Source organism: Carcharodon carcharias, chromosome 4 (genome assembly GCF_017639515.1).
Source record: "Carcharodon carcharias isolate sCarCar2 chromosome 4, sCarCar2.pri, whole genome shotgun sequence".
Taxonomy (NCBI): Eukaryota; Metazoa; Chordata; class Chondrichthyes; order Lamniformes; family Lamnidae; genus Carcharodon; species Carcharodon carcharias.
The window spans coordinates 191,771,484-191,796,008 of NC_054470.1; the positions used below are offsets into that span (position 1 = coordinate 191,771,484).

A 24,525-nucleotide genomic window follows, 5' to 3' on the forward strand; every position below is an offset into this window, starting at 1 on the left:
TTTTTCTTTGGCAATTAGATGAACAAAGGCAGAGTGACTTTAATGATAGATTTTAACTTTCACTTAGATTGAGATAAACAAAATGGCCCAGGTCAGAGGGGTGGGGGTGGGGGTGGGGGTGGGGAGTGAGGGTGGGGGTGGGGTTAGGCCATCTTAGTAATGAGTAATGGGCCAGGTTTAGTTAACAGCCCGAACAGCATCCATTAAATAGCAATCAGCATAATGCTTGAAATGCAACACAGTTACTGAGGCCAGAATTTTCCAGCCCTGTTGGCATTGGGTATCTTGGCAGGTGTGGGTAGGGGGGTCAATATGGTGCGAAGACCAAAAATCGGTTTCACGCCGTCGTGAGACCAGTTTGCGATCGTCCGCTCCACCTGTCGATGGCAGGGCTGCATTTCCCACCACCGCATGTCGGGAACCTCATTTCAATACTTTAGCATCTTATCATAAGCCCTGCTTGCCGGAATCACAATTGACAGAACAGATCACAGAGCAAGAGCTGTCAACTAAGCAATGTAAAAAGCCATCTGGTTCACTGATGTCCTTTAGGAAAGGAAATCTGCCATCCTTACCCGCTCTGGCCTACACGTGGCTCTAGTCACACAATGGTATAGTTGACCCTTAACAGCCCCTGACATGGTCTTTCAAGTGACTCAGTAGCAACATAAAGCAGGACAAAGAGCTGAAGACCATCACCGCCATCTCAGGCAGCTAGGAGAGATGGGCAATAAATGTCAGCCTTGCCAGCGCCGCCCACATCCTGAGAATGAATTTAAAAAGTTCACATCTGATGATCTGTATGGGAGATGATCTGTATTTTCAACTTTGAGAATTGACTCATTTGTGGTTTTGCTTCATGCTCTGTACGGCATAATGCAGTTGGAAATGCATCTGTGATCCTTCAAAGATAAATCTAATTTCAGTTTTGCTTTCCTGTCCCTGTACATGCTGAGCAGCAAGAATTCCTCTTATATTGTCGAGCTCGAGTACAACAGCCACAATGACTAATTTCAAGAGCATGGACAGTAGAAACGTTGTGTGCTCTTAATGTCACGCACACATTACTACCCTTAAATTGGCTTTCCTTGCACATGGTGTAGGTACTTTTGACTTTGGGTGATAGGAATATAGCAACAGGAGGAGGCTATTCAACCCCTCATGCCCTATTCCAACATTCAGTCAAATCATAACTCTTAATACTTTTGCCTAATAAAAATCTATTAATCTCAATATTGGAAGCTTCAGCTGAATACTCAGACTCTCATCGGCATTTTGGGGCTGAGAGATCCCCCAGGTTTCCACTACCTCTGTGTAAAGAAGCGCTTCCTGAAGTCACCCCTGAACAGCCTGACTCTAGTTTCGATATTATTCCTCTTGTTCTGGACTCCCCAACCAGAGGCTACAATATCAAACCCTTTAATCAACTCAAACTCATCAAGCAGCTCACCCCTTAATCTCCCATATTCAAAGGAATACAAGATCAGTCTAAGCAACCTGTCCTCGTAATTTAACCCTGTTAACCCAGTAGCATTCTAGCTAGTGAGGATCGGCTGACGGTAAAAAGAATACAAAAGCTTGCATTTATAAAGCGCCTTCCATAACCAAACATCCCAAGGCGCTTTACAGCCAATTAAGTGTGGGCAGTGTTGTAATGTAGGAAATGCAGCAGCCAATTATCGCACAGCAAGCTCCCACAATCAGCAATGTGACAATGACCAGATTATCCATTTCAGCGATGTTGAAGAATAAATATTGGGCAGAACTCCTCTGTTCTTCCATGAAGTATTGTCACAGGAACTTTGACAGCAATTTGAGAGGCAGCCAGGGTCTCGGTTTAATATGCCATTGAAAAGGCAACAATGCAGCACTCTCTCAGTACTGCACTGGGAGCGTCAACCTTGCTCTTTTGAGCTCAAGTCTCTGGAGTGGGACTTGAACCTACAACCTTCTGGCTCAGGGGTAAAAAAATGCTTACCCCCTCCCCCCCCACCACCAATAAAGCACAGCTGACACTGTGGATACCTGGAAGGAATTCTTCATATCAGCTATCACAATTGGGAACTGGAATCAAGTTCCATTCACAGTGAAAGGTGCTGATAATCTGTAGAAAGAGGGGGAAGTTATTGAAAGAATGGAGGTAGTTTTGACTTTGGATTATAGTGTGAAACATGTTATGTCAATCCTGATATACATCTCTCCCCATTTTAATTTCAAATTGTCAGTTTCTTGTCACACAAAGTCAAAAATATCTCCCAGATTTTCAGGAAATCCCCAAGTGGCAGAACACACAGTTTACTGTGTGATGGAATGTTAGGATGGAGATTCGACTGTCGGTTATCAGTTCCTGACTTTGCCCAGCTCCCACCGCGATGCTGGTAAAGTGGAGGAGTGAAGAACTTCGACACAACAGTAGAAAATTGAAGAGCGAGTCAATCTGAGTCTCTGTGGGCAGTTAGAGATTAGCATCGGAACAGACTAAGGGAAGATTCAAACATCCCAGGCCGTGATATGTTCATCATAGGATGGCGCTCAAAACAAAGTGAGTGAAAAAGAAACGTAAACTGAAAGTCAACAGAATAATTGTCGACTGGCCTAATGACTGGCCTAATTGCATTCCCCCCCCCCCCAACCCCACTTCCTTTGCCCCGCACCCCCACCCCACAGGCAACCAAAGATACTGGCGTGGGAACCCACTGAAGAACTAAAGTAACGGACTTCATCCTAAATTCATCAGTTTAAAAATAAAGTGTCTCCCACTTAAGAGGAAGAAGAGGAGGAATTTCTTCTCTCGAGGGTTGATACAGTCTTTGGGGTTGTCTTCTACAGACAGCAGTGGAAGCTGGGTCATTGGATATGTTCGAGGCTGAGTTAGACAGATTTTTGATCGACAAGGGAGTCAAGGGTTAAGGAGCACAGACAGGAAAGTGGAGTAGAGGCCACAATTATTGAATGGCAGAGCAGGCTCGATGGGCTGAATGGCCTACTCCTGCTCCTATCTTTTAATCATCTTATGATTTAATCCTAGATACTCTGGTGGGGTCAGGTGTAGAGGTCACCTCCGTAACATCATCAGACTTTATACCGGTCCCAATTCGTTTTCTTTTGAAACCCTCATTCATGCCTTCATTACCTCTGCACCTGATTATTCCAACACAGTTCTGGCTGTCTCTCAAATTCTACACCCGTGTACTCACTGACCCATATTGGCTCCTGGTCAAGCAGCATTTTGATCTTAAAATTCTCATCCGTGTTTTCAAATCCCTCCATGGCCTCATCTCTTCCTATCTCTGTAACCTCCTCCAGCCCCACAACTCTCTGAGACACCTACACTCCTCTAATTCTGGCCCCTTGAACATCCTGGATTTTAGCCGCTCCACTGTCGGTGGCTGCCAAAGCCCTGAGCTCTGGAATTCCCATCCAAAAACCTCTCCTTTCCTCCTTTAAGGCCTCCCTTAAAAACAGACTCTTTGACCAAGCTTTTGGCCATCAGCCCTAATATTGCCTTGGGAGGTTTCTATTACATTAAAGGCGCTGTGTTGTTGCAGGTGAACCCTGCTGCAACACATTTAAACTGGAGAGTTTTTCAAGCACCATACTGAGTTTAAACTTCCTTCACTCATGAAAAGTGCACAAGCTTGGCTGGCAGGGGAATGTGCAGTAAACATAATGAATTGGAAGAAATCCTGTAAAGGATTTGGGGCGGACCTGTCAGGTTTTCATCAGGGTTCAGAGTTCAAATGTGAGCAGTGGGTCAGTGATCTGTTACACAGCACGCGATGAACATCCTTCTACTTACTAAACATCAGCCGCGCTAGAACATGTGTGAAGTTGTCTCTTTAAACCAAAAGTAAAAGGCTTTTTAAAAAATAAGTATAAAGGTTATAAATGTGTTCAGACTACTTGCTGTAATTTTTGTTCATATGCTGTGGGCTTCACTGGCTGGGCCAGCATTTATTGCCCATCCCTAGTTGCCCTTGAGAAGGTGGTGGTGGTGAGCTGCCTTCTTAAGCTGCTGCAGTCTGGGTGGTGTAGGTACACCCACAGTGCTGTTAGGGAGGGAGTTCCAGGATTTTGACCCAGCGACAGTGGAGGAACGAAGATATATTTCCAAGTCAGGATGGTGAGTGACTTGGAGGGGAACTTCCAGGTGGCGGTGTTCCCATCTATCTGCTGCCCTTGTCCTTCTAGATGGTAGCAGTAATGGGTTTGATAGGTGATATCAAAGGAGCCTTGGTGAGTTGTTGCTTGTAGATGGTACACACTGCTGCCACTGTGTGTCGGTGGTGGGGGGAGTGGATGTTGAAGGTGGTGACAGGGTGCCAGTCAAGCGGGCTGCTCTACACCAGGATGGTGTTGAGCATCTTGAGTGTTGTTGGGGTCACATGTAGGCCAGACCAGGGAAGGATGGTAATGTCCTGCAGGACATTAGTGAGCCAGATGGGTTTTTACTCCAATCACTGATAGTCTAAATGTTCACCCTTACAGAGGCTTGTTTTCAATTCCAGATTTTTTTTATTATTTAAATATAAATTCCACCAGCCACTGTGCTGGGATTTTCATCCACACCCCTGAAACATTATGCTAAGCCTCTGGATTACTAGTCCAGCAACATTCCTATTGTGCCACTGTCTCTCCTTAAACACTTAAAAGGCCACTATCAGGTGGATGGGTAGAGGCGGGTGTCTATGTTCAAATCAACCTGGTCTGCATTTCCCTGATTTGAGCATTGCATACATTAGGGGGAGATGGTGGTGTAGTGCTAATGTTGCTGTATTAGATTCTAGAAGCCTAGGCTAAATGGTTTGATGACATGGGTTCAAATCCCACCACAACAATATATGGTATTTAAATGCAATCAATAAATGTGGAACACAAAGCACTAGGAGCAGGGATAGGTCATATGGTCCATTGAGTCTTCCCTGCCTTTCAGTTTGACATCCCTGAGAGACCAAAAATCTGTCCATCCCAGCCTTAAATGTGTTCAATGGTGGAGCACCCACAACCCTCTGGAGTAGAGAATTCCACCAATTCACAACCCTTTGAGTGAAGAAATTTCTCCTCATCTCAGCCTGTATGATTGGTTCCTGAATCTGTGTTTTAGATTCCCCAGTCAGCAGATACAATCTCTCAGCATGCACCTTATCAAGCCCCTTCAGAATTTTGTAGGTTTCAATGAGATCGCCTCTCATTCTTCTAAACTCCAGAGAATAAAAACCTGATTTACTCAGCCTTCCAACATAGGACAACCCCCTCATCCCAGGGACCAATTTCATGAACCTTCACTGTACCATCTCCAATGCAAGTACTGCACACAGTATTCCAGATGTGGTCTCACCAAAACCCTGTACAATTATAACAAGAATTCTTTATTCCTGTTCTCCAATCCTCTTGCAATAAAGGCCAACATGCTGTTTGCCTTCCCAATTACTTGCTGCACCTGCCTGCTAACTTTCTGTGTTCCTTGTCCAAGACACCCAAGTCTCTTTGAAAATCAACACTTACAAGTTTCACAGCTTTTAAAAAATATTCTGCTTTTTTATCCTTACAGCCGAAGTGAATAACTTCACATTTCCCGACATTATACTCCATCTGTCATCTTGTTTCCCTCTCACCTAACCTGTCTATATCACTTTGCAGTCTAAGCAAACTTTAATACATTACAGTGACTCTTTGTCTAAGTCATTAATAAATTGTTAGTAGCCGAGGCCCCATCACTGATCCTTGCAGCACTCCACTATTCACTGCCTGTCAACTTGAAAAAGCTCAGTTTACCCCCAACTCCAAGAGCCCTTATCTTTCCTATTAATATTTTGTGCGGTATCTTATCGAATGCCTTTTGGAAATCCAGCTACTGCTTCCCCTTTACCTACCCTACTAGTTACATCCTCAAAAAACTCTAATAAATTTGTCAAACAGGATTTCCCTTTAGTAAATGGGGCAAAAGGGATCAAAGGACATGGGGAGAAAGCGGGAGCAAGCTATTGAGTTGGATGATCAGCCATGATCATAATGAATGGCGGAGCAGGCTCGAAGGGCTGAATGGCCTGCTCCTGCTCCTATTTTCTATGTTGCTATGTAAAACACTATTGACTTTTCTAATCACACTCTGCTTTTCTAAGTGCATTGTTAAGACTTCCTTAATAATAGATTCCAACAACTGATGTTAGGCTAACTGCCTATAGTTCACTGTTTTCTCTCTCCCTCAATCTAATGGGACCGCTCCCAAATCTAAGGAATTGGAGTATCATAGCTAGCACATCCACTATCCCTGCAGCTATCTCTTTTAGCACCCTAGGGTGTAGGCCCCAGGTCCCAGGGATTTGTTGCATTTTATTCAGCTATGTTTCTCCAATATATTATCTCTGTTGATATTAATTTCCCTAATTTCCTCACTCTTTTTAGCCTCTAGGTTATTGTCTATTTCTGGTATGGAACTTGTGTCTTCCACTGGGAAGACAGAGACAAAATATTTGTTCAATGCCTCCATCATTTCCTCATTCCCCATGGTAGCTTCAGGGTTACCATGACTGAAATCATCATCAATTGTTGTCAAAACCCATCTGGTTCACTAACGTCCTTTAGGGAAGGAAATCTGCTATCCTTACCTGGTCTGGCCTGCATGTGCGTCCAGACCCACAGCAGTGTGACGATGTGTGGAAAAAATATGTTTTTCAAAAGTTCCAAAACTCGATTTCTCTGCTGAAGGTATTTTGCAACATTCTCGAAAGTTAAAGCATAACATGTTTTTGAGCCCTGAGTGGCCATTTTATCCCAGGTTGAGAATAATTTCGAACAGTAGTTTTAAGATATTATGGAGAAATTATCAAAAGGCTGTGAGTCACAGACTGAGACTGATAGCAAAGCAATCATAGAATCATACACTACAGAGGGAGGCTATTCAGCCCATCTTGTCTGTGTTGGCTCTTTAAAAGGACTAATTCAATTAGTCCCACTCCCCTGCTGGTTGACCAGAGATTTGCACATTTCTCCCCGACAAGTGTTTATCCAATCCCCCTTTTGAAAGTTATTGTTGAATCAAACTTCCAGGCAGTGCATTTCAGATCATAACAACTCGCTGTGTGAAAATAATTCTCCTACCTCCCTCTTGGATTTTTGCCCATCATCTTAAATCTGAGCCCTCTGGTTATTGTCCCTCCTGCCAGCAGGAACAGTTTCTCCTTATTTACTCTCTATCAAAACCCCTCAAAACTTTGAACACCTCTATAAAATGTCCTGTCTGCCTCTGACATGTCAGCTGCAGCTCAGCTGGGAGCACTCTTACCTCTGAGTCACAAGGTTCTAGGTTCAAAACCCACTCCAGGATTTGAATATGCAATTCAAGGATACAGAGGGACTGTAGGTGGTCTTAACTTTTGAATGAGCTATGGAGTCATGCCCCTGTCCACCTTCTTGTATGGAAGATTTTCTAGCTCTATGTTAACCCTGGTCTCCTAGTCGATCTTTATCTACCAATCAACACCACAATAATATGATCGCATTGCTGTTTGAGGGAGCTTGCTATATGCAGTTGGCTGCTGTCTTTCCTACATTACAGCAGTGACAATACTTCATTGGGTTGTAAAGTGTTTTTGGATGTCTGTGAAAGGTGCTATATAAATACAAGTCTTTCTTTTCTAAGGAGGAGATCTCAATGAGGCAAATAAGGAAATATGGAATAAGCCTATTTATGGATTGTAGCAATGTGTTTGATGTGCAGTTACATACTATATACATGATCTATATTATATACTATATATCCTCAGAGACTATGGACTGATTTCCGTTGAATTTGAGTGAAGAAATTAAAATTTCATTGTGAAATCTAGAGAGTGCTGGTGCTAATTATTTTACTGCTGGATGATGTAGGTTTAGGTTACTAATTAACTGATGGAATATTCACTCAATTATCACAGGAAAATAATAGTTTAATTATCTTGAATGGGGTGAAGTGAGATTCAATCCAATTCTTTATGTATCTAGGACAAGGAAAGGTCATCAGACCCATAGAGACTGATTGTCATGATTCATCAACAACTCCATTATTGTTATAACAAGCGACAAGCAGGATTGTAGAAGGTGAATTAGATAGACTTTAGTCCTTCCTCAGCTGGAAACTACTATAGATCTGTACATGAAGTTTAGGGGCAATGGTGCTGTAGTGGGGGCATGGGTTCGAATGACTGCTGGTGGGATTTAAATTCAATTCATAAATCTGGAATTTTAACAAAAATGCAATTTTCAGTAATGGTGACCACGAAACCATTGCTGATTGTCATAAAAACCCATCTGGTTCACTAATGCCCTTTAGGGAAGGAAATCTGCTGTCCTCACCTGGTCTGGCCTACTTGCGACTCCAGTTTTAACTGCCCTCAGAAAAGGCTGAGCAAGCCATTCAGTTCAAGGGCAATTAGGGATGGGCAACATTGCCAGCAACGCCAACATCCCATGAAAGAATAAAGTATAAAAAACCGCACAGGAACAGCCCATTCTCCACATATGAGCCTCCTTTCACTGCTCTTCCTTTAACCCTATCAGTATGACCTTCTTTTCCTTTCCCCCTCATGTAGTTACCCATCTTCTATTTAAATGCACCCATGCTATTTGACTTCATGTGGCAGCTGCCTCTAGTTTCGAACCCTTTTCTGGGGGAAGAGGTTTTTCCCCAAATTCCTTATTGGTGACTATTGTATATTTTGGTCTCTCCTATAAATGGAAACATCTTCTCTATGTACACCCTTGATCATAAAGATATCTATTAGGACACCCCTCAGCTTTCTCTTTTCTAGGGAAAAGATACCCAACTGTTTATCCTTTCATAATTAATTCATAATCTTCTCAGTTCCAGAATTATCCTTGTGAATCATTGTCTCACCTTCACCCCTACCTCTATATCCATTTTATAATATAGAGACCAGAAATGTGCACAGTAACTCCAAGTGTGGTACAGGGATCAATGCTGGAGCCTTAACTACTTACAATCTATATTAATGACTTGGATGAAGGGATTGACTGTATTGTAGCTAAATTTGCTGATGATAGATAGGAAAGCAAGTTGTGAGCAGGATACAAAGAGCCTGCAAAGGGACAGTTAAATGAATGGGCAGAAATTTGACAAATGGAGTACAATGTGGGGAAATGTGAGATTATCCACTTTGGTAGGAAAAATAGAAAAGCAGAATATTATTTAAATTGAGAGAAACTGCAGAATGCTGTGGTACAGAAGGATCTGGGTGTCCTCTTACATGAAGCACAGAAGTTAGCATGTAGGTACAAAAAGGAATTAGGAAGGCAAATTGAATATTGGCCTTTATTACAAGGAGGGAAGTTTGCTACACCTAGACACCACACCTAGAACACTGTGTGCCATTTTGATCTCTTTATTTAAGGAGGGATATACTTACACTGGAAGCAGTTCAGAGAAGGTTCGCTAGGCTGGTTCCTGGGGTGAGAGGTTCGTGTTATGAGGAAAGGTCAAGCAGGTTGGGCCTATACCCACTGGAGTTTGGAAGAACGAGAGATGATCTTATTGAGGGGGATTGACAGGGAGGGTGCTGAGACGATGTTTCTCCTCGTGGGGGAATTTAGAACCAGGGGACACAGTTTCAAAATAAGGGATCTCCCATTTAAGACTTAGGTAAGGAGAAATTGCTTCTCAGGGGGCCTTTCAACTTTGAAATTCTCTACTCCAAAGAGCTGTTGAGACTGGATCATTGAATCTATTCAAGGCTGAGTTAGACAGATTCACTATAGATGATTCAAGAGTTATGCAGAACAGGCAGGAAAATGGAGTTGAGGCTAAGATCAGATCAGCCATGATCTCAGTGAATGGCAGAGTTGGCCTGAGGACCATATGGCCTACTTCTGCCCCTATTTCTTATGCCCTTATAGGGGAGGTGGTGGCATAGTGGTATTGTCACTGGACTAGTAACCCAGAGAACCTGTGTAATGCTCTGGGGAGCTGGGTTTGAATCCCACCATGGCAGATGGTAGAATTTGAGTTCCATAAACATCTGGAATTAAAAGTCTAATGATGACCACCAAACCATTGTCAATTGTTGTAAAAACCCATCTGGTTCACTAATGTCCCTTTAGGAGAGGAAATCTGCCCTCCTTACCCAGTCTGGCCTACATGTAATCCAGACCCATGGTAACATGGTTGTCTCTTAACTGCCCTCTGAACAATTAGGGATGGGCAATAAATGCCAGTGATGCCCACATTCCACAAACAAATGAATTAAAGGAGGCCATTGCCTCCATGCCAGCTTGTGAGAAAACAACTAATTTAGTCCAGCTGCCTCACCTTTTCCCCATAGCCCTGCACATTTTTTTCTCTTCAGGTAATGATCTAATTTTATTTTCAAAGCCATGATTGAATCTGCCTCTCGGGCAGTACATTCCAAATCCTAAACACTCGCTGCTTAAAAAAATTTTCACATGTTGCCATTGCTTTGGTTCTCATTGAAGCTTACAAAATTCCTACATTGTGACAGGGTAGATGTGGATTCCCTGGCTGGTGAGTCAAGAACTGGGGGACACAGTCTCAGAATAAGGGGCAGGTCATTTAAGGCTGAGATGAGGAGGAATTTCTTCAGAGGGTGATGGATCTTTGGAATTCTCTAGCCCAGAGGGGCTGTGGAGGCTCAACCAGTGAGCATGTTGAAGGCAGAAGTTGAAAGACTTCTGGATACTTATGACAACAAGGGATATGGGGTTAGCATGGGAAGGTGGCATTGAGGTCGCTGATCAGCCATGATATAATTGAATGGCGGAGCAGGCTCGTTGGGCCTCATGGCCTACTCCTGTGCCTATGTTTCTTTTGCCAATCACCTTAAATCGGTGGCCTCTTGTTCTTGATCCTTCCACCAATCCCTACCCACTCTATCCAGACCTCAATTTTAAACACCTCTATCACCTCTCCTCTCAATCTTCTCCAAGGGGAACAGTCCCAGTTTCTCCTTCCCTGGAACCATTGTCATGAATCTTTTCTACTTTCTCTCTAATGCCTTCACATTCTTCCAAATGTGTGGTGCCCAGAACTGTACATAGGCTGAACCACTGTTTTATAGAGGTTCATCATAACTTCCTTGCTTTTGCACTCTATACCCCTATTTATAAAGCCTAGAATCCCATATGCTTTATTAACCGTGCTCTCACCCTGTCTTACCATCTTCAATCATTTATGCACATATACCCCAGGGCCCTCTGCTTCTGAACCCCCTTTAGAATTGTACCCTTCATTTTACATTGTCTCTCTATGTTCTTCCTACCAGAATAAATCATTTCACACTTACCCACAGTATATTTTACCAGCAGTTTGACTGCCCATTGCACCAGCCTGTATCTGTTCTCTTGAGCTCTATCACTATCATCCTCACAGTTCTCAATGCTTCCAAGTTTTGTGTAATCCGCAAATTCTGAAACTGAGTCCTGTAATCCTGTCTAGATCAAAATGCATATCAGGAAAAGCCAGGTCCTAGTGCGCATATCTTCTTCCAACAACTCTGAAAACCAACCGTTTTTATTTTCTTATTTGTGGTCTAATCAAGATTTGATAGAAGTCTAACATTACTTCTCTGTGTTATATGCTCAATACCATCCTTTATCTCATTTCATGCCTCTGCATCACTCATCTCCCACACCTCCTGGGAGAGACAAAGAACCATATTACAGGGGGATGATGTTTACCTATATAACGTGTAAGTAATACCCAGTGAGGGATGAACCTGCACTGAGCCATCCTTGTGGGCTGCCCCAGAATTAATGATATAATGGTTTCCTCAATTCCCTGTAGCTGGAACTCTGAATCTGAAAACTACCTGCCATCTTACTGCACAGCAAGTTGTAAAAAGGCTGAAGAGTTAACTCTTTCTCTCACCCTGCAGATGCTGCCTGAACTGTTAAGTGCTTACAGCATTTTCTGTTTTTATTATCACAAGCATTTCTTCCAACATTTACTACAGTAACGATTACCGTCTCAGTTCACATTAACATTCATGGGTTTGTGATTGAGCATCACTGGCTATTGTAAAAGTGAATGTGTGATTTTGAACCTGCGTCAATGACTTTTACAACTAGCCTGTGCTAGGTTGACGTAGAAATATTTCCACCATTACACATGCTTATAATCATGCCTATCCGGTTTTTAAAATGCTTTTTCTATAAATTATATATATGTATATATATATATATATATATATAAAGAGGACATACTATTTTATATCAATACATACATTAGTAGTAAAGTGTGACTGGGACAATGTGACCAAAAATAAGTGGAAGATCACAGCAAGTGCACACTATAGGTGAGATTTTGATATATTATAGATGGTTAAATTTATGGTCTATTCTTTGTCACCTAATTCAAATTAGCTTATAAATCAAAAAGCAATAACATTACATTTCTAATTTGCTGCATTGTTTTGTCTTATTTAAAACGGTGCAATAATTCATTTTTGTGTATGGAAGAGGACTGAATTATGATGGATAGACTGCAGACATGTCCTACATGAAGTCACATCTCTATAATATTAAACTAAAATATATACGCAATCATTGTTTCTGCTGCAGCCAAAGACATGATTTAAAACACAAGTGACAACATTCTTACAAAAGGAGCGATATTTTGGATGGCTAAGCATGCAGGAACACTTGGGATTTTCTTCAAAGTTAGATGTTTATTCATTTCTTAACAAGACATGAGGTTGCATTCATTGAATTGTTAGGGTGGAGAAGTTCAAGTTAAGGTGGTAAACCTGCTGCTACCACACCAGGTGAACAGGATTGGGTCTTCACAAGACAATATTTCCAGCTCTATTTGAAACGAGAGGAGCAGCAATGGAGATGGTTCTGCTAAACAGGCCAGACTGTTTGCCAATTAAATATTAACATGGCTTCAAAGGTAGAAATCAGCTGCTCTTCACCACTGCCCCTACCCCTCCCATTACCCCCACCCCCACCGCCCAGTTCATTAATTTTCTCCCTCTGCCATTGGTTCACACACGTATCATTCACTATTCCCTGACTGAGAGTAGCTAGCACATGCACAGGGCAGACGCAGGGTTAATTCCTCCTTCTGCTAATCAGCATTTGCAAAAATGAGGAATTGTGTTGGGGTGAGGTGGGTGAGAGGGGTGAGCTGTTGAGGGCGATACACAGATACATAGACACAGGAGTGGACTATTTGACCCCTTGATTACATTCGTCCATCCAATCTGAACCTCAACTCGTTTACCTGCCTTTGTTCCATATCCCCCAATACCTTTAGCCAGCAAAAGTCTATCAATCTCAGTCTTCAACTGATCCCCAGTGCCCATGACTTCTTGGGGAAAGCAAATGATCACTACCCTTTTGTATGAAAACTTACAAATCCAAGTCTCTTAATTCTATAGCACAGGGAGCCAAAACCTGAGGTGTCCTTTGAACCAAATGCATTCTGGATTATTTCACAAGTTTCAATGCAAAACTCCTCACATGCAAATATTGCTTTCCACTTTATCACTGAAAGCATCCTGCACAACACACCTTTAATTCAGAGATTGCAAAAGAGCAAAGTAAACAGAAAATAATCCCAGCCCACTCACTGACCTTGCAACACCCCCTCACCCACCCTCCATCCACACATCCTCCCCCTCCCACCATCCACACACCCTTCCCCCACCATCCACACACCCTTCCTCCACCATCCACACACCCTCCCCCCCCACCATCCACACACCCTTCCCCCACCATCCACACACCCTCCACCCACCATCCACACACCCTCACCCCACCATCCACACAACCTCCCCCCCACCATCCACACACCCTACCCCCCACACCCATCCACACACCCTACCCCCCACACCCATCCACACACCCTACCCCCCACACCCATCCACACACCCTACCCCCCACACCCATCCACACACCCTCCCCCCCACACCCATCCACACACCCTCCCCCTCACACCCACCCACACACCCTCCCTCCCACACCCATCCACCCTCCCCAACTTCACACCCATCCACACACCCTCCACCACCCTCCACACACCCACCACCCTCCACACACCCACTACCACCATCCTCCCACACCCTCCACACCCCCTCCCCTCCACTGAAGGTTTCTGAAAATTGAGAACTCACCTGCAGGTTTCATGTAATACTGCTCTATATCTGACATATCGGTTTGTAGTACACACTCAAGATAGCTGAGGATAACTTTCCTACTGTAGTAATATCTCGCGCCCAATAGTAAGGTGGGCACACAGCAGGTCAGCAGCACGGACTTGGTCAGATAAAAGCACATTACTATGGAGACAAGGGAGAGAAATAAACGATACCTGTCAGAAAAGAGAATGGAGTGTTTATTTCGGAACAACCCCAGAGGAGAGACACACACATATATAAAAATATATATACATTTACTGCCTATTTTGAAAAGTAATAATTCCTATATATATATGTATATACTTACATAACTTGTTGTCTCAACTGCAGGAGATGGTCGCAAGATTTCCCAAACACAGTTATATTCTGTGTTTTTTTTTACCTGTCTACCATCAAAACTGACCACATCATTTAAACAACAGTTTGGTCAAATTGTTAACACAGGCTATGCTGAGTGACACTGTAAACAGTGTGACACCTTCTAACAGAACATCCTTACCTCAATACACACTGTGTCCTCACATTTAACATTACACAGCAAACTGCTCACAAACCTAATATTGTTTAAAAGAGTCTGGCGTGGAACTAGGTACAATCTTGGGTAGTATTTTAAAATTCTAAAAAAAAAAGCTCTGTTCACCATCCTTGGGGCTATTTCTCCTCCCAGTCCCCCCTCCAGCCGGTGGTGCACAGATGACTGCTGACTAGAGCGCGCAGCGCGTTCTCCGCTCTCTCTCTCTCTCCCTCTCTCTCTCTCTGTGTATCTCGTGAACGTGCTGCGCGCGCACGTGGGTCACAGGAACGCGCCGCAGGCTGGCTCGAGAACTGCGGGGGCGCGGAGCGCATGTCGCAACGCAACACAAGACAGGAAGGCGCATGTTGAAAAGGTACATGTCATGTCCCCTTTAGTGGGACATAGGAGAAGGTGCAGATTACCATTGGGGCTGTTCCCTATCTGTGTGTGTGTGTGTGTGTGTGTGTTGGGGGGGGGGGTGGGGATCTCGGGTCGTACAGAGAACAGTAAACACTGCCGCTGGGGATATTCCCTGTCTGTGTGCATGGGGTGTACCATCACTGCATGCCAGAGTGTGTGAGGTATAACACAGAAAATGCCGAAAAGCCAATTAGACCGAGAGATCAAGAGCAGTCTCACCAGGCACACGTGTGAAAAGGGAATCTGGGTAAGAATACCACATAGCATGTTAGTGATAACCTGGGTAAAGCCATCCCACGTAAAGAGTACATGGGGTAAGGTACATTGGTAGAAGTAACCATGTTATAAGTAATCTGCGTAAGGGTACATGGGTAAAAATACGTGTGGAAAGTACATCTGTAAAGGGTACCTGGATAAGGTACATAGATAGGGTACTTGGGTAAGGGGTACATGGATAAAGTACATGGGTGTGGGTACATGGGTAAGGGGAACCTGGATAATGGTACATAGATAAAATACATTGGTAAGGGTGTAATGTTGAAGATGCATGAGTAAGGGGAATCGTATGGGTACATGGGTAGGGATAACGTGGGTAAACATACTTGTTATGAGGAAGATTAATGGATAAGGTTACATGAGTGAGCATGCATGGTTGAGGTGCCATATAAAGTGTACATGGGTTAAAGAGCAAATGTGGGTAAAATACCATGTTAAGGTTTCATGGGTGAGGCTATTTATACAAGAGTTATCAGATTATCCCTACAAAAGTATCCTTAACATGGTAACTTTATCCAGGTGAGGGTAAACTGTTTAATCTGGGTAAGGGTAATCTGGGCAAGGGTAAACTGGATAAGGGTAATCTGGGTGAGGGTAATCTGGGCAAAGGTAATCTGGGTGAGAGTAATCTGGGTAAACATAAACTGGATAAAGGTAAACTGGGTAAGGGTAATCTGTTAAAGGATAAACTGGGTAAGGGTAATCTGGGAAAGGGTAAACTGAGTAAGGGTAAACTGGGTAAAGGGTAATATGGGTAAGGGTAAACTGGGTAAGGGTAATCTGGGTAAGGGTAATCTGGGTAAGGGTAATCTGGGTAAGGGTAATCTGGGTAAGGGTAATCTGGGTAAGGGTAAACTGGGTAAAGGGTAAACTGGGTAAGGGTAAACTGGGTAAGGGTAAACTGGGTAAGGGTAATCTGGGTAAGGGTAATCTGGGTAAGGGTAATCTGGGTAAGGGTAAACTGGGTAAAGGGTAATATGGGTAAGGGTAATATGGGTAAGGGTAATATGGGTAAGGGTAATCAGGGTAAAGAGTAATATGGGTAAGGGTAATATGGGTAAGGGTAATCTGGGTAAGGGTAATCTGGGTAAAGGGTAATATGGGTAAGGGTAAACTGGGTAAGGGTAATCAGGGTAAGGGTAATCTGGGTAAGGGTAAACTGGGTAAAGGGTAATATGGGTAAGGATAATCAGGGTAAGGGTACTCAGGGTAAGGGTAAACTGGGCAAGGGTAATCTGGGTAAGGGTAAACTGGGTAAAGGGTAATATGGGTAAGGGTAATCAGGGTAAAGGGTAATATGGGTAAGGGTAACATGGGTAAGCGTAAACTGGGTAAGGGTAAACTGGGTAAGGGTAAACTGGATAAGGGTAATCTGGGTAAGGGTAATCTGGGTAAGGGTAAACTGGGTAAGGGTAAACTGGGTAAAGGGTAACATGGGTAAGGGTAATCTGGGTAAGGGTAAACTGGGTAAGGGTAAACTGGGTAAAGGGTAATATGGGTAAAGGGTAATATGGGTAAGGGTAAACTGGGTAAGGGTAAACTGGGTAAGGGTAATCAGGGTAAGGGTAATATGGGTAAGGGTAATCAGGGTAAGGGTAATCTGGGTAAGGGTAAACTGGGTAAGGGTAAACTGGGTAAGGGTAAACTGGGTAAGGGTAAACTGGGTAAGGGTAAACTGGATAAGGGTAATCTGGGTAAGGGTAAACTGGGTAAGGGTAAACTGGGTAAAGGGTAATATGGGTAAGGGTAAACTGGGTAAGGGTAATCAGGGTAAGGGTAATATGGGTAAGGGTAAACTGGGTAAGGGTAATCAGGGTAAGGGTAAACTGGGTAAGGGTAATCAGGGTAAGGGTAATCTGGGTAAGGGTAAACTGGGTAAGGGTAAACTGGGTAAAGGGTAATATGGGTAAGGGTAAACTGGGTAAGGGTAATCAGGGTAAGGGTAATCTGGGTAAGGGTAAACTGGGTAAGGGTAATATGGGTAAGGATACTCAGGGTAAGGGTAAACTGGGCAAGGGTAATCTGGGTAAGGGTAATCTGGGTGAGGGTAATCTGGGTAAAATAAACTGGCGGGATATCAGGAGGAGACCTGCTCCGCATTGCCCGGACTATTCCAGTTTGCTATACCCCCATGCACAGCAGGAGCTCTGTGGGTTGACGCGCCAGTGGGTCTCTGCCGGAGACCCGAGTGTAGCCGCTGTGGAGTGAGGGCACACCCGGGCCGCTTTCCAGCTGCCACTCTCCCCCACCACCCCCCACCCGCCCCCCACCCCCCCCCCCCCCGCCTCACTCCGCGCACCGCCTGTCAGTATAGCGCCCGTCCATCAGCATCAAGCTGAGCTCCACTTACATTGGCAATGCAGTTTCGCGATCGTCTGTGTTTTTTTCTCATTTTTCAAATGATTTCAGACTGAAAACTCTTAAAAGATTAAAATGACCGCCATATTAAGTGCCTTTTTTGTTCTAAAATAAAAAATAATAATTAAATAATACAATTTGCACACAGTGGTATATATTTTGTTTTAAAAATAATTTAAATTAAGGGTTGCTTAGTCCATCACGTTTTGCTGGGTAGAAACACACACACACACACACATATATATATATATATTCCTGATAATAACATGGGTGTAAAAATGCATCTTAAAGTGGGGGTAATGGGGGGGGGGGCGAAATAGTGGGGTGTAGAAACATTTTTCGCCGTGCAGGTTAAAACGGTGATGAAAATTTCGCTCACCGGTCAAGCAGGAATAGAAGAGGAGCATCTTCGGCTGTTGTTTTAACCCCCTCAGTGCCGTGTTGGGGATCCGCTCCATGATCCCTTCGTAAAAGATGCGGCGGACACTCGCCTGGTCCCCGGGCTGAAACTCCCGAATGAAGACGGCTTCGGGCTTCGGCTGTAGCGGCGGCTGGAGCGGTTGCAGCGGCGGCGGCGGCGGCGGCGGCGTCGGCTGGAGCGGTTGCAGCGGCGGCGGCGGCGGCGGCTGGAGCAACTCGTCTGACTCGGGCTCCTCTGGCGGGGGCGATCCAGAGGACGATCCAGAGGGGGCAGCGGCCACTGGCGGCGGGGACCCGGGCGCTGGCCACATCTGGCTGGAGGAGACCATGGCGTCGCCCTTGGAGCCCGGCATCTCCTCGTCCGCCACGATTTTCGTTTCGCAAACCATGGTGGCAGGTAAAAAATGCATAAAAAATAGCTGGCGGACCCTTTCCTTCTGCCAAAGCGAAACAGACACAAAATAAAAATAAAAATAAAAAAAAAATATATATATAATGGGGGTGGGTAGGTAGGAGAGAGGGAGGAGGGGAGAGAGAGTGGGGAAGGGGTGGAGGGGGTGGTGGAAAATGAAGAGAGACAGAGAGAGAGAGAGAGAGAGAGACCCCCTCCCCTGATCTCTCCTACCTCCTGCAGCAATGTCTGAAATGAATGAGCTGCTGCGCTCCTTCCCTTCCCGGCCCATTTATAAGGGACCATGAGCTCACGCTGCCAATCCAGCCAGCTCTACAGTTGGCCAGGGAAGGTTCCCCATGTGGTCTGGGGGTGGAGGTGGGGGGTTTGAGGAAGGGGGGGAGGGCATTTCTCCCTGAAGCAACTCTCCCCTCTTCCCATTTGCAAGTACTATCACATTTTCTATCTGCGCGCACACACACACACACACACACGCACATATACAAATATACAACAAAAAAAAAATAGCAAAATTAAGAAATAAACAGTCAGCGCACATCAGCCGTGAGGGAGGGAGGGAGAGAGAGAGAGAGAAAGAAAGGAGGGCAAAATTCACCATTTTATTTACTTCCCTATTTAATGCCATCTTTCTGTCCCCCCCGACCAAAGGATGGAATAGATGATAATCTATGCTCCTCACTCCCTCCAAACACACAACCCACCCTCCCACCTCCCCCCCACCACCACCACCGACTTCCCAAAATACTGTCTGTCTGTGTACCAGCCACCGGTTTAAATCCAACTATTGTTTTGAAGGGGAGTTTTACGAGAAACGGGTTTAAGGAGTGAATATTTACCCTACCGCAGGATTTCATCCGATCGCCCTCCAATCACCTCTGTTGCACCCTCTCTGACAGCTCGGGACTGGATATCAGTATCCCAAATCCCTAGCAGCGTTTATACAAGATATCGGCCATATCTGCTGTAGACCATTCCTTGAGTGTACTGTGTTCTCTTCCACTCGCGCACACACCATTTTAAACACACACACACACACACACAACACATTAGCGGGATTGTCTAATCTCCATTGGACTGGAACAAGGGCAGAACATTGAGAATAACCTTGGGAACAACACCGAGCGCGCAATCTTCAGCCCGCTTCTTATTAATAATACATTTTTTAATAAATAACCATCTTTTATTGGTGAGGGATTGACACTGATGTCACAACGATCGCCAACGCAGCTTCTGCTTTGAATCTGGGCTAACATTAGATATTGGATAACAGCGAGGCGTTAGGCGGGGGACGTCATCAAAGATTGAGAGAAAAAGTATTTTATTGGAGAATTTAGATGTGCATATTCGGTATATAACGATGAATGACTGGATTTCGACAATAATTGATCATTAGTATTCAGTAAAATGTGATTTCATGGAGGAAGGGGGAGTGATACCTGATTAGATTCGGATTCAATAAAATAGTGCAAAGATGGAAGGAAGGGTTTTTTTTTAAATAAATGAATTCTGCTTTGAAGAAATCTTCCTTCACTATAAAAAAAAACCCCTGGCGGGATCCAGGCTTCTATCGGTTGTGCTTGGAGTGAGGTCCCTCTCGAGGAGAGGGTCACAGCGGCGATTTAAAATGACAATTATTTGATGTGTGTGTGTGTGTGTGTGTTGGGGGGGGGGTGGTCTCTGTTTAAGAGATATATATATTTAAAAAAAACAGGACCTGTTTCTTGCCTCTTTGTGAAGGCGACATGTTGTATTTTGGAGGGAATGGGGATTGTTTCAGATTCCGAATTGTAGGATTGGAAATCCGAGAGGAAGGGAGGGAGGGAGAGAGAGAGAGAGAGAGGAAGGGGGGGTATCTGGGCACTCCCGGACTGTGTCATCGATTGAGGACAATTCTCAGGGCAAAGCTGAATGCTCACACTAATTTTTTTGTCCCCCGATCACATTTAATAAACGCGTTTTAAAGTTTGTTTTTTAAAGCCTTTCTGTTTCAATTGGGGGAAATAATGACGCGAGAGGTTTAATTTTTACTCCTAGATGCTTGAATTGGAATAGCGAGCTCGATAGTAATGGAAGGGGCTTTGTGGCGGGACCCGAATCTCGAATCTTCTTGCAGCTGATCAGCAGAAACTGGGCTAGGGTTGGTGGGGGGTGCTGGGGGGATGCTATATGAAGCTTAAGCTGGGTCACCGGACAATATTTAACCCTGGGGGGTGCTGACTGGCCGAATATTGTCTGGTGTTAAGCAGGACGGTTCTAAAGAGGTGAGACAGTTCCTCACCAAATTCTGAACTGTGGAATTTTAGTTTCTATATATATATTTTTTTAAAAAAGGGGTTATTGTGAAACTCTCCCTGTTGCCTCTAATAAGCCTCGTTGATTCGGACAATAATCAGCATTTGGTGTTCACTCTTCCCATTCTCCGTTGTGGATTTGGAAAAGACGTGTCCAAGTGTGTGTGTGTGTGAGAGAGAGAGAGAGAGAAGAAAGATGTTTTATTTCAAAGAGCCGACATGGGCGCGATGGGCCGAACGGCCCATCTTTGGCGCTCCCCCCCCCCCCCCCCCCCCCCCCCCAAAAAAAAATCCTCCAGCGCCAGACCCACCGCTCCTGGTTTATAAGCGAGAAGCTCTTGACTGTTGTTGGGTCGCCCCAGGCAGTTACTGACTCGCACACAATGTCGAGATTTGAGAGATTTCAACAACGCCACAATAACCTTGGCTGGGAGGCGAATTACGGGTGCGCGCCTCTAAATCCCAACCACCGCCCCACCTCCCGCCTGCTCACACTTCAGTCGAGACCATATTAGTTTATAGCCCACACTGCCTGATGTCGATGATTCTTGGCAGAACCCAGCATGTTGTAGAAATAAATTAGACATTGTACTGGTTTATTTAGTTCTCCCATCTCCCTCCCCACCAACCCCCCCCCCCCCCCTCCCTGTTTACACACACACACACACACACACGGTGCTCTGGAATAAAGTTAGGCTTAACATAGTATTGTTGTCGCTGTTTGCAGCTTGTTAAGCGAAGTGCGATGTTGGGAGTGTGTGAGCCAAGGTCCTGACTGCCTGTTCTTAGTGGGAGATCAGAAAGGACTGCAGTGCGGGTGAATCCAGACAAAAAAAAACCCGAGCCCGCCTCTCTCTCTCTCTCTCTCTCACCAGCTCCTTCAACACATTGTGTGTGGCTGTTTTGAGTCAATTTCTTCACTCCCCCCACCCCCCTCTCTATCCTGAAGGCGGTGCAAAGCTTGCACTTGATAACTGAGTGTGCTGGGCAAACTGGACACTGGGAGTCTAAGGGTTGGTTGTGGGGGTGGGAGGGGGGGGTGGGATGTTGAACGTTGCCAAGGAACGTACCCAATGAGAATCTGCTCCCGGCTCCCAGTGAGTTTGCCAACTCTCCAGAGCTGCCCTGGAATCTCCAGGAATGAAAGGTTAATCTCCCTCAGCTGCTTTGTGCAAACCCAGGAGAAACATGAATGTAAAAGCAAAAAATGACTTCTGTCAATAGATAAAAGCAAAAAAAAAAATTAACTGCGGATGCTGGAAATCCAAAACAAAAACAAAAACAGAATTACCTGGAAAAACTCAGCAGGTCTGGCAGCATCGGCGGAGAAGAAAAGAGTTGACATTTTGAGTCCTCATAACCCTTCAACAGAACTAGAACCAGTTCTGTTAAAGAACTAGAACCAATTCCGTTAAAGGGTCATGAGGACTCGAAACGTTAACTGTGTTCTTCTCCGCCGATGCTGCTAGACCTGCTGAGTTTTTCCAGGTGTTTCTGTTTTTGTTTCTGACTTCTGTCAACTTTCTTTAAACACTTTCCTTAATTAGTTCAAAAATGATTGGAGATGGGGGGGGGGGGGGGGGGGGGCGGTTACAAGGTTGTTCAGCTGCCAATAATCACCCAGTCAGGTGACAGAGTCTGGTTGCTCTTCGATTGGCCAGGGCAAATGGTGTGTAAGGAGGATGGGTGACCAATGGCATAAATGCGAGATGAAGAGGAATGGGAGGGGGCTTGTGTGGGGCATAGTGGACCAACTGGATGGAATAGCCATAGACAACAACAACTTGCATTTATATAGCACCTTTAACTTGATTAAACACCCCTACTCACTTCTCAGGAGCATTATGTAGCAAAGTTAGACACCGAGCAACACAAGGAGATGTTACATCAGATAGCCAAAAGCTTGGTCAAAGAGGTAGCTTCTTTAAGGAGTACCTTAAAGGAGGAGAGTGAGGTAGAGAGGCAGACTGGTGAAGGGAGGGAATTCCAGAGCTTAGGGCCCAGTCAGATGTAGGCGTGGCCACCAATAGTAGAACAATTAAAATGAGGGGATGCTCAAGAGGTCAGAATCAGATGACCGCATGCTTATGGGTCAATGTAATTCTATATTATGTCATGTGAGGGAGGGAGAGGTTGCAGGCTGGTGGTCAAGTGGTGAACAGTTCAGGATCAATCAGATGAGCAAGCCTTGCACCAAGAGGATAGCCATATTGGGAGTTGAGACTGCTTAATTCTCTTTCCCTGTCTGATCCAATACTGGCTATAATCACCACACCTCTTGCCCCACCATTAATGCCACCGCCTGCTTGAACTCAGCTGATGCAACTTGTACCAAGGATTAAAAGGGAAGGACTCAGGGGTGGAAAATCAGGAGTCAGAATACAGAAAAAAAGTGGGGAAAAATCCAGCACGGCCAAATTTTTCACAGAATCACAGAATTTAAATGGCACAGAAGGAGGCCATTTGGCCCATTGTGTGTGCACTGGCTCTCTGAATGAGCATTATGACCTAGTGCCATTGCCCTGCCTTTTCCCTGTACCCCTGCACATTGTTTTTATTCAAATAATCATCTGATGCCCTCTTGAATGCCTCTATTGAACATGTCTCCACTACATTTCCAGGCCGTGGATTCCAGACCCAAACCACTCAAAGTGTGGAAAAGTTCTCTCTCACATCACATTTGCTTCTTTTACAAATCACTTTAAATCTGTGCCCTCTTGTTCTTAATTCTTTTACAAGCAGGAACAGCTTCTCCCTATCCACTCTGTCCAGCCCCCTCATGATTTTGAACATCTCTATCAAATCTCCTCTTAGCCTTCTCCTTTCCAAGGAGAACAGTCCCAACTTCTCCAATCTATCCTCATAGCTGAAGTTTCTCATCCCTGGAACCATTCCTGTAAACCTCTTCAGCACTCCCTCCAATGTGTTCACATCCTTCCTATAATGTGGCACCCCAGAACCATACACAATACTCCAGTTGATGTCTAATGAGTGTCTTATATAAATTCTGCTCTTGTACTCTCTGCCTCGATTAATAAAGCCCAGGATACTCTATGCTTTATTAACTGCTCTCTCCACCTGTCCTACCACTCTCAGAGACCTATACACATATACACCCAGGTCTTTCTGCTCCTGCACCCCCTTCAAAATTTCACCCCTTATTTTATATTGTCTGTCCATGTTCTTCCTACCAAAATGCACCTCCTCACACATCTCCGCAATGAACTTCATCTCCACCTATCTGCCCACTCCACCAACTTGTCTTTGTCCATTTGTAGTTCTACACTGTCCTCCTCGCAGTTTACAACAGTCCCAAGCTTCATATCATCTGCAAACTTTGAAATTGTCCCCTGCACATTAATATATATCAGGAAAAGTAAGGGTCCCAATACCGACCCCTGGGGAACTCCACTACAAACCTTCCTCCAGCCTGAAAAATATCCATTGACCATTACTCTCTTCTTCCTATTTTTCAGCCAATTTGTATCCACATTGCTACTGTCCCTTTTATTCCATGAGCAATAACTTTTCTCAAAAGGCTATTGTGTGGCACTGTGTCAAATGCCTTTTGAAAGTCCATGTATACCACATCAACAGCATTATCCTGATTGACCTTTTCTGCTACCTCTTCAAAAAACTCCAGCAAGTTAGTTAAACACAATCTCCCCTTTAGAAATCCATGCT

At 44.5% G+C, this 24,525-nt stretch overlaps 1 protein-coding gene across 1 annotated transcript in view; it reads right to left on the reverse strand.

The window, feature by feature from the left end:
• The window catches only part of nat8l (N-acetyltransferase 8-like), a 51,665-nt gene extending 32,185 nt beyond the window's left edge, over positions 1 to 19,480 (reverse strand). The window contains exons 1-4 of the mRNA XM_041186553.1: positions 19,392 to 19,480; positions 18,411 to 18,575; positions 18,098 to 18,311; positions 14,127 to 14,291 (exon numbers count right to left, since the gene is read on the reverse strand). Of these exons, the coding sequence (XP_041042487.1) occupies positions 14,127 to 14,291; positions 18,098 to 18,311; positions 18,411 to 18,548 (517 nt within the window). The 5' untranslated portion in view covers positions 18,549 to 18,575; positions 19,392 to 19,480. The remainder of the gene's footprint in view (positions 1 to 14,126; positions 14,292 to 18,097; positions 18,312 to 18,410; positions 18,576 to 19,391) is intronic.
• Between the last annotated feature and the right edge of the window lie 5,045 nt (positions 19,481 to 24,525).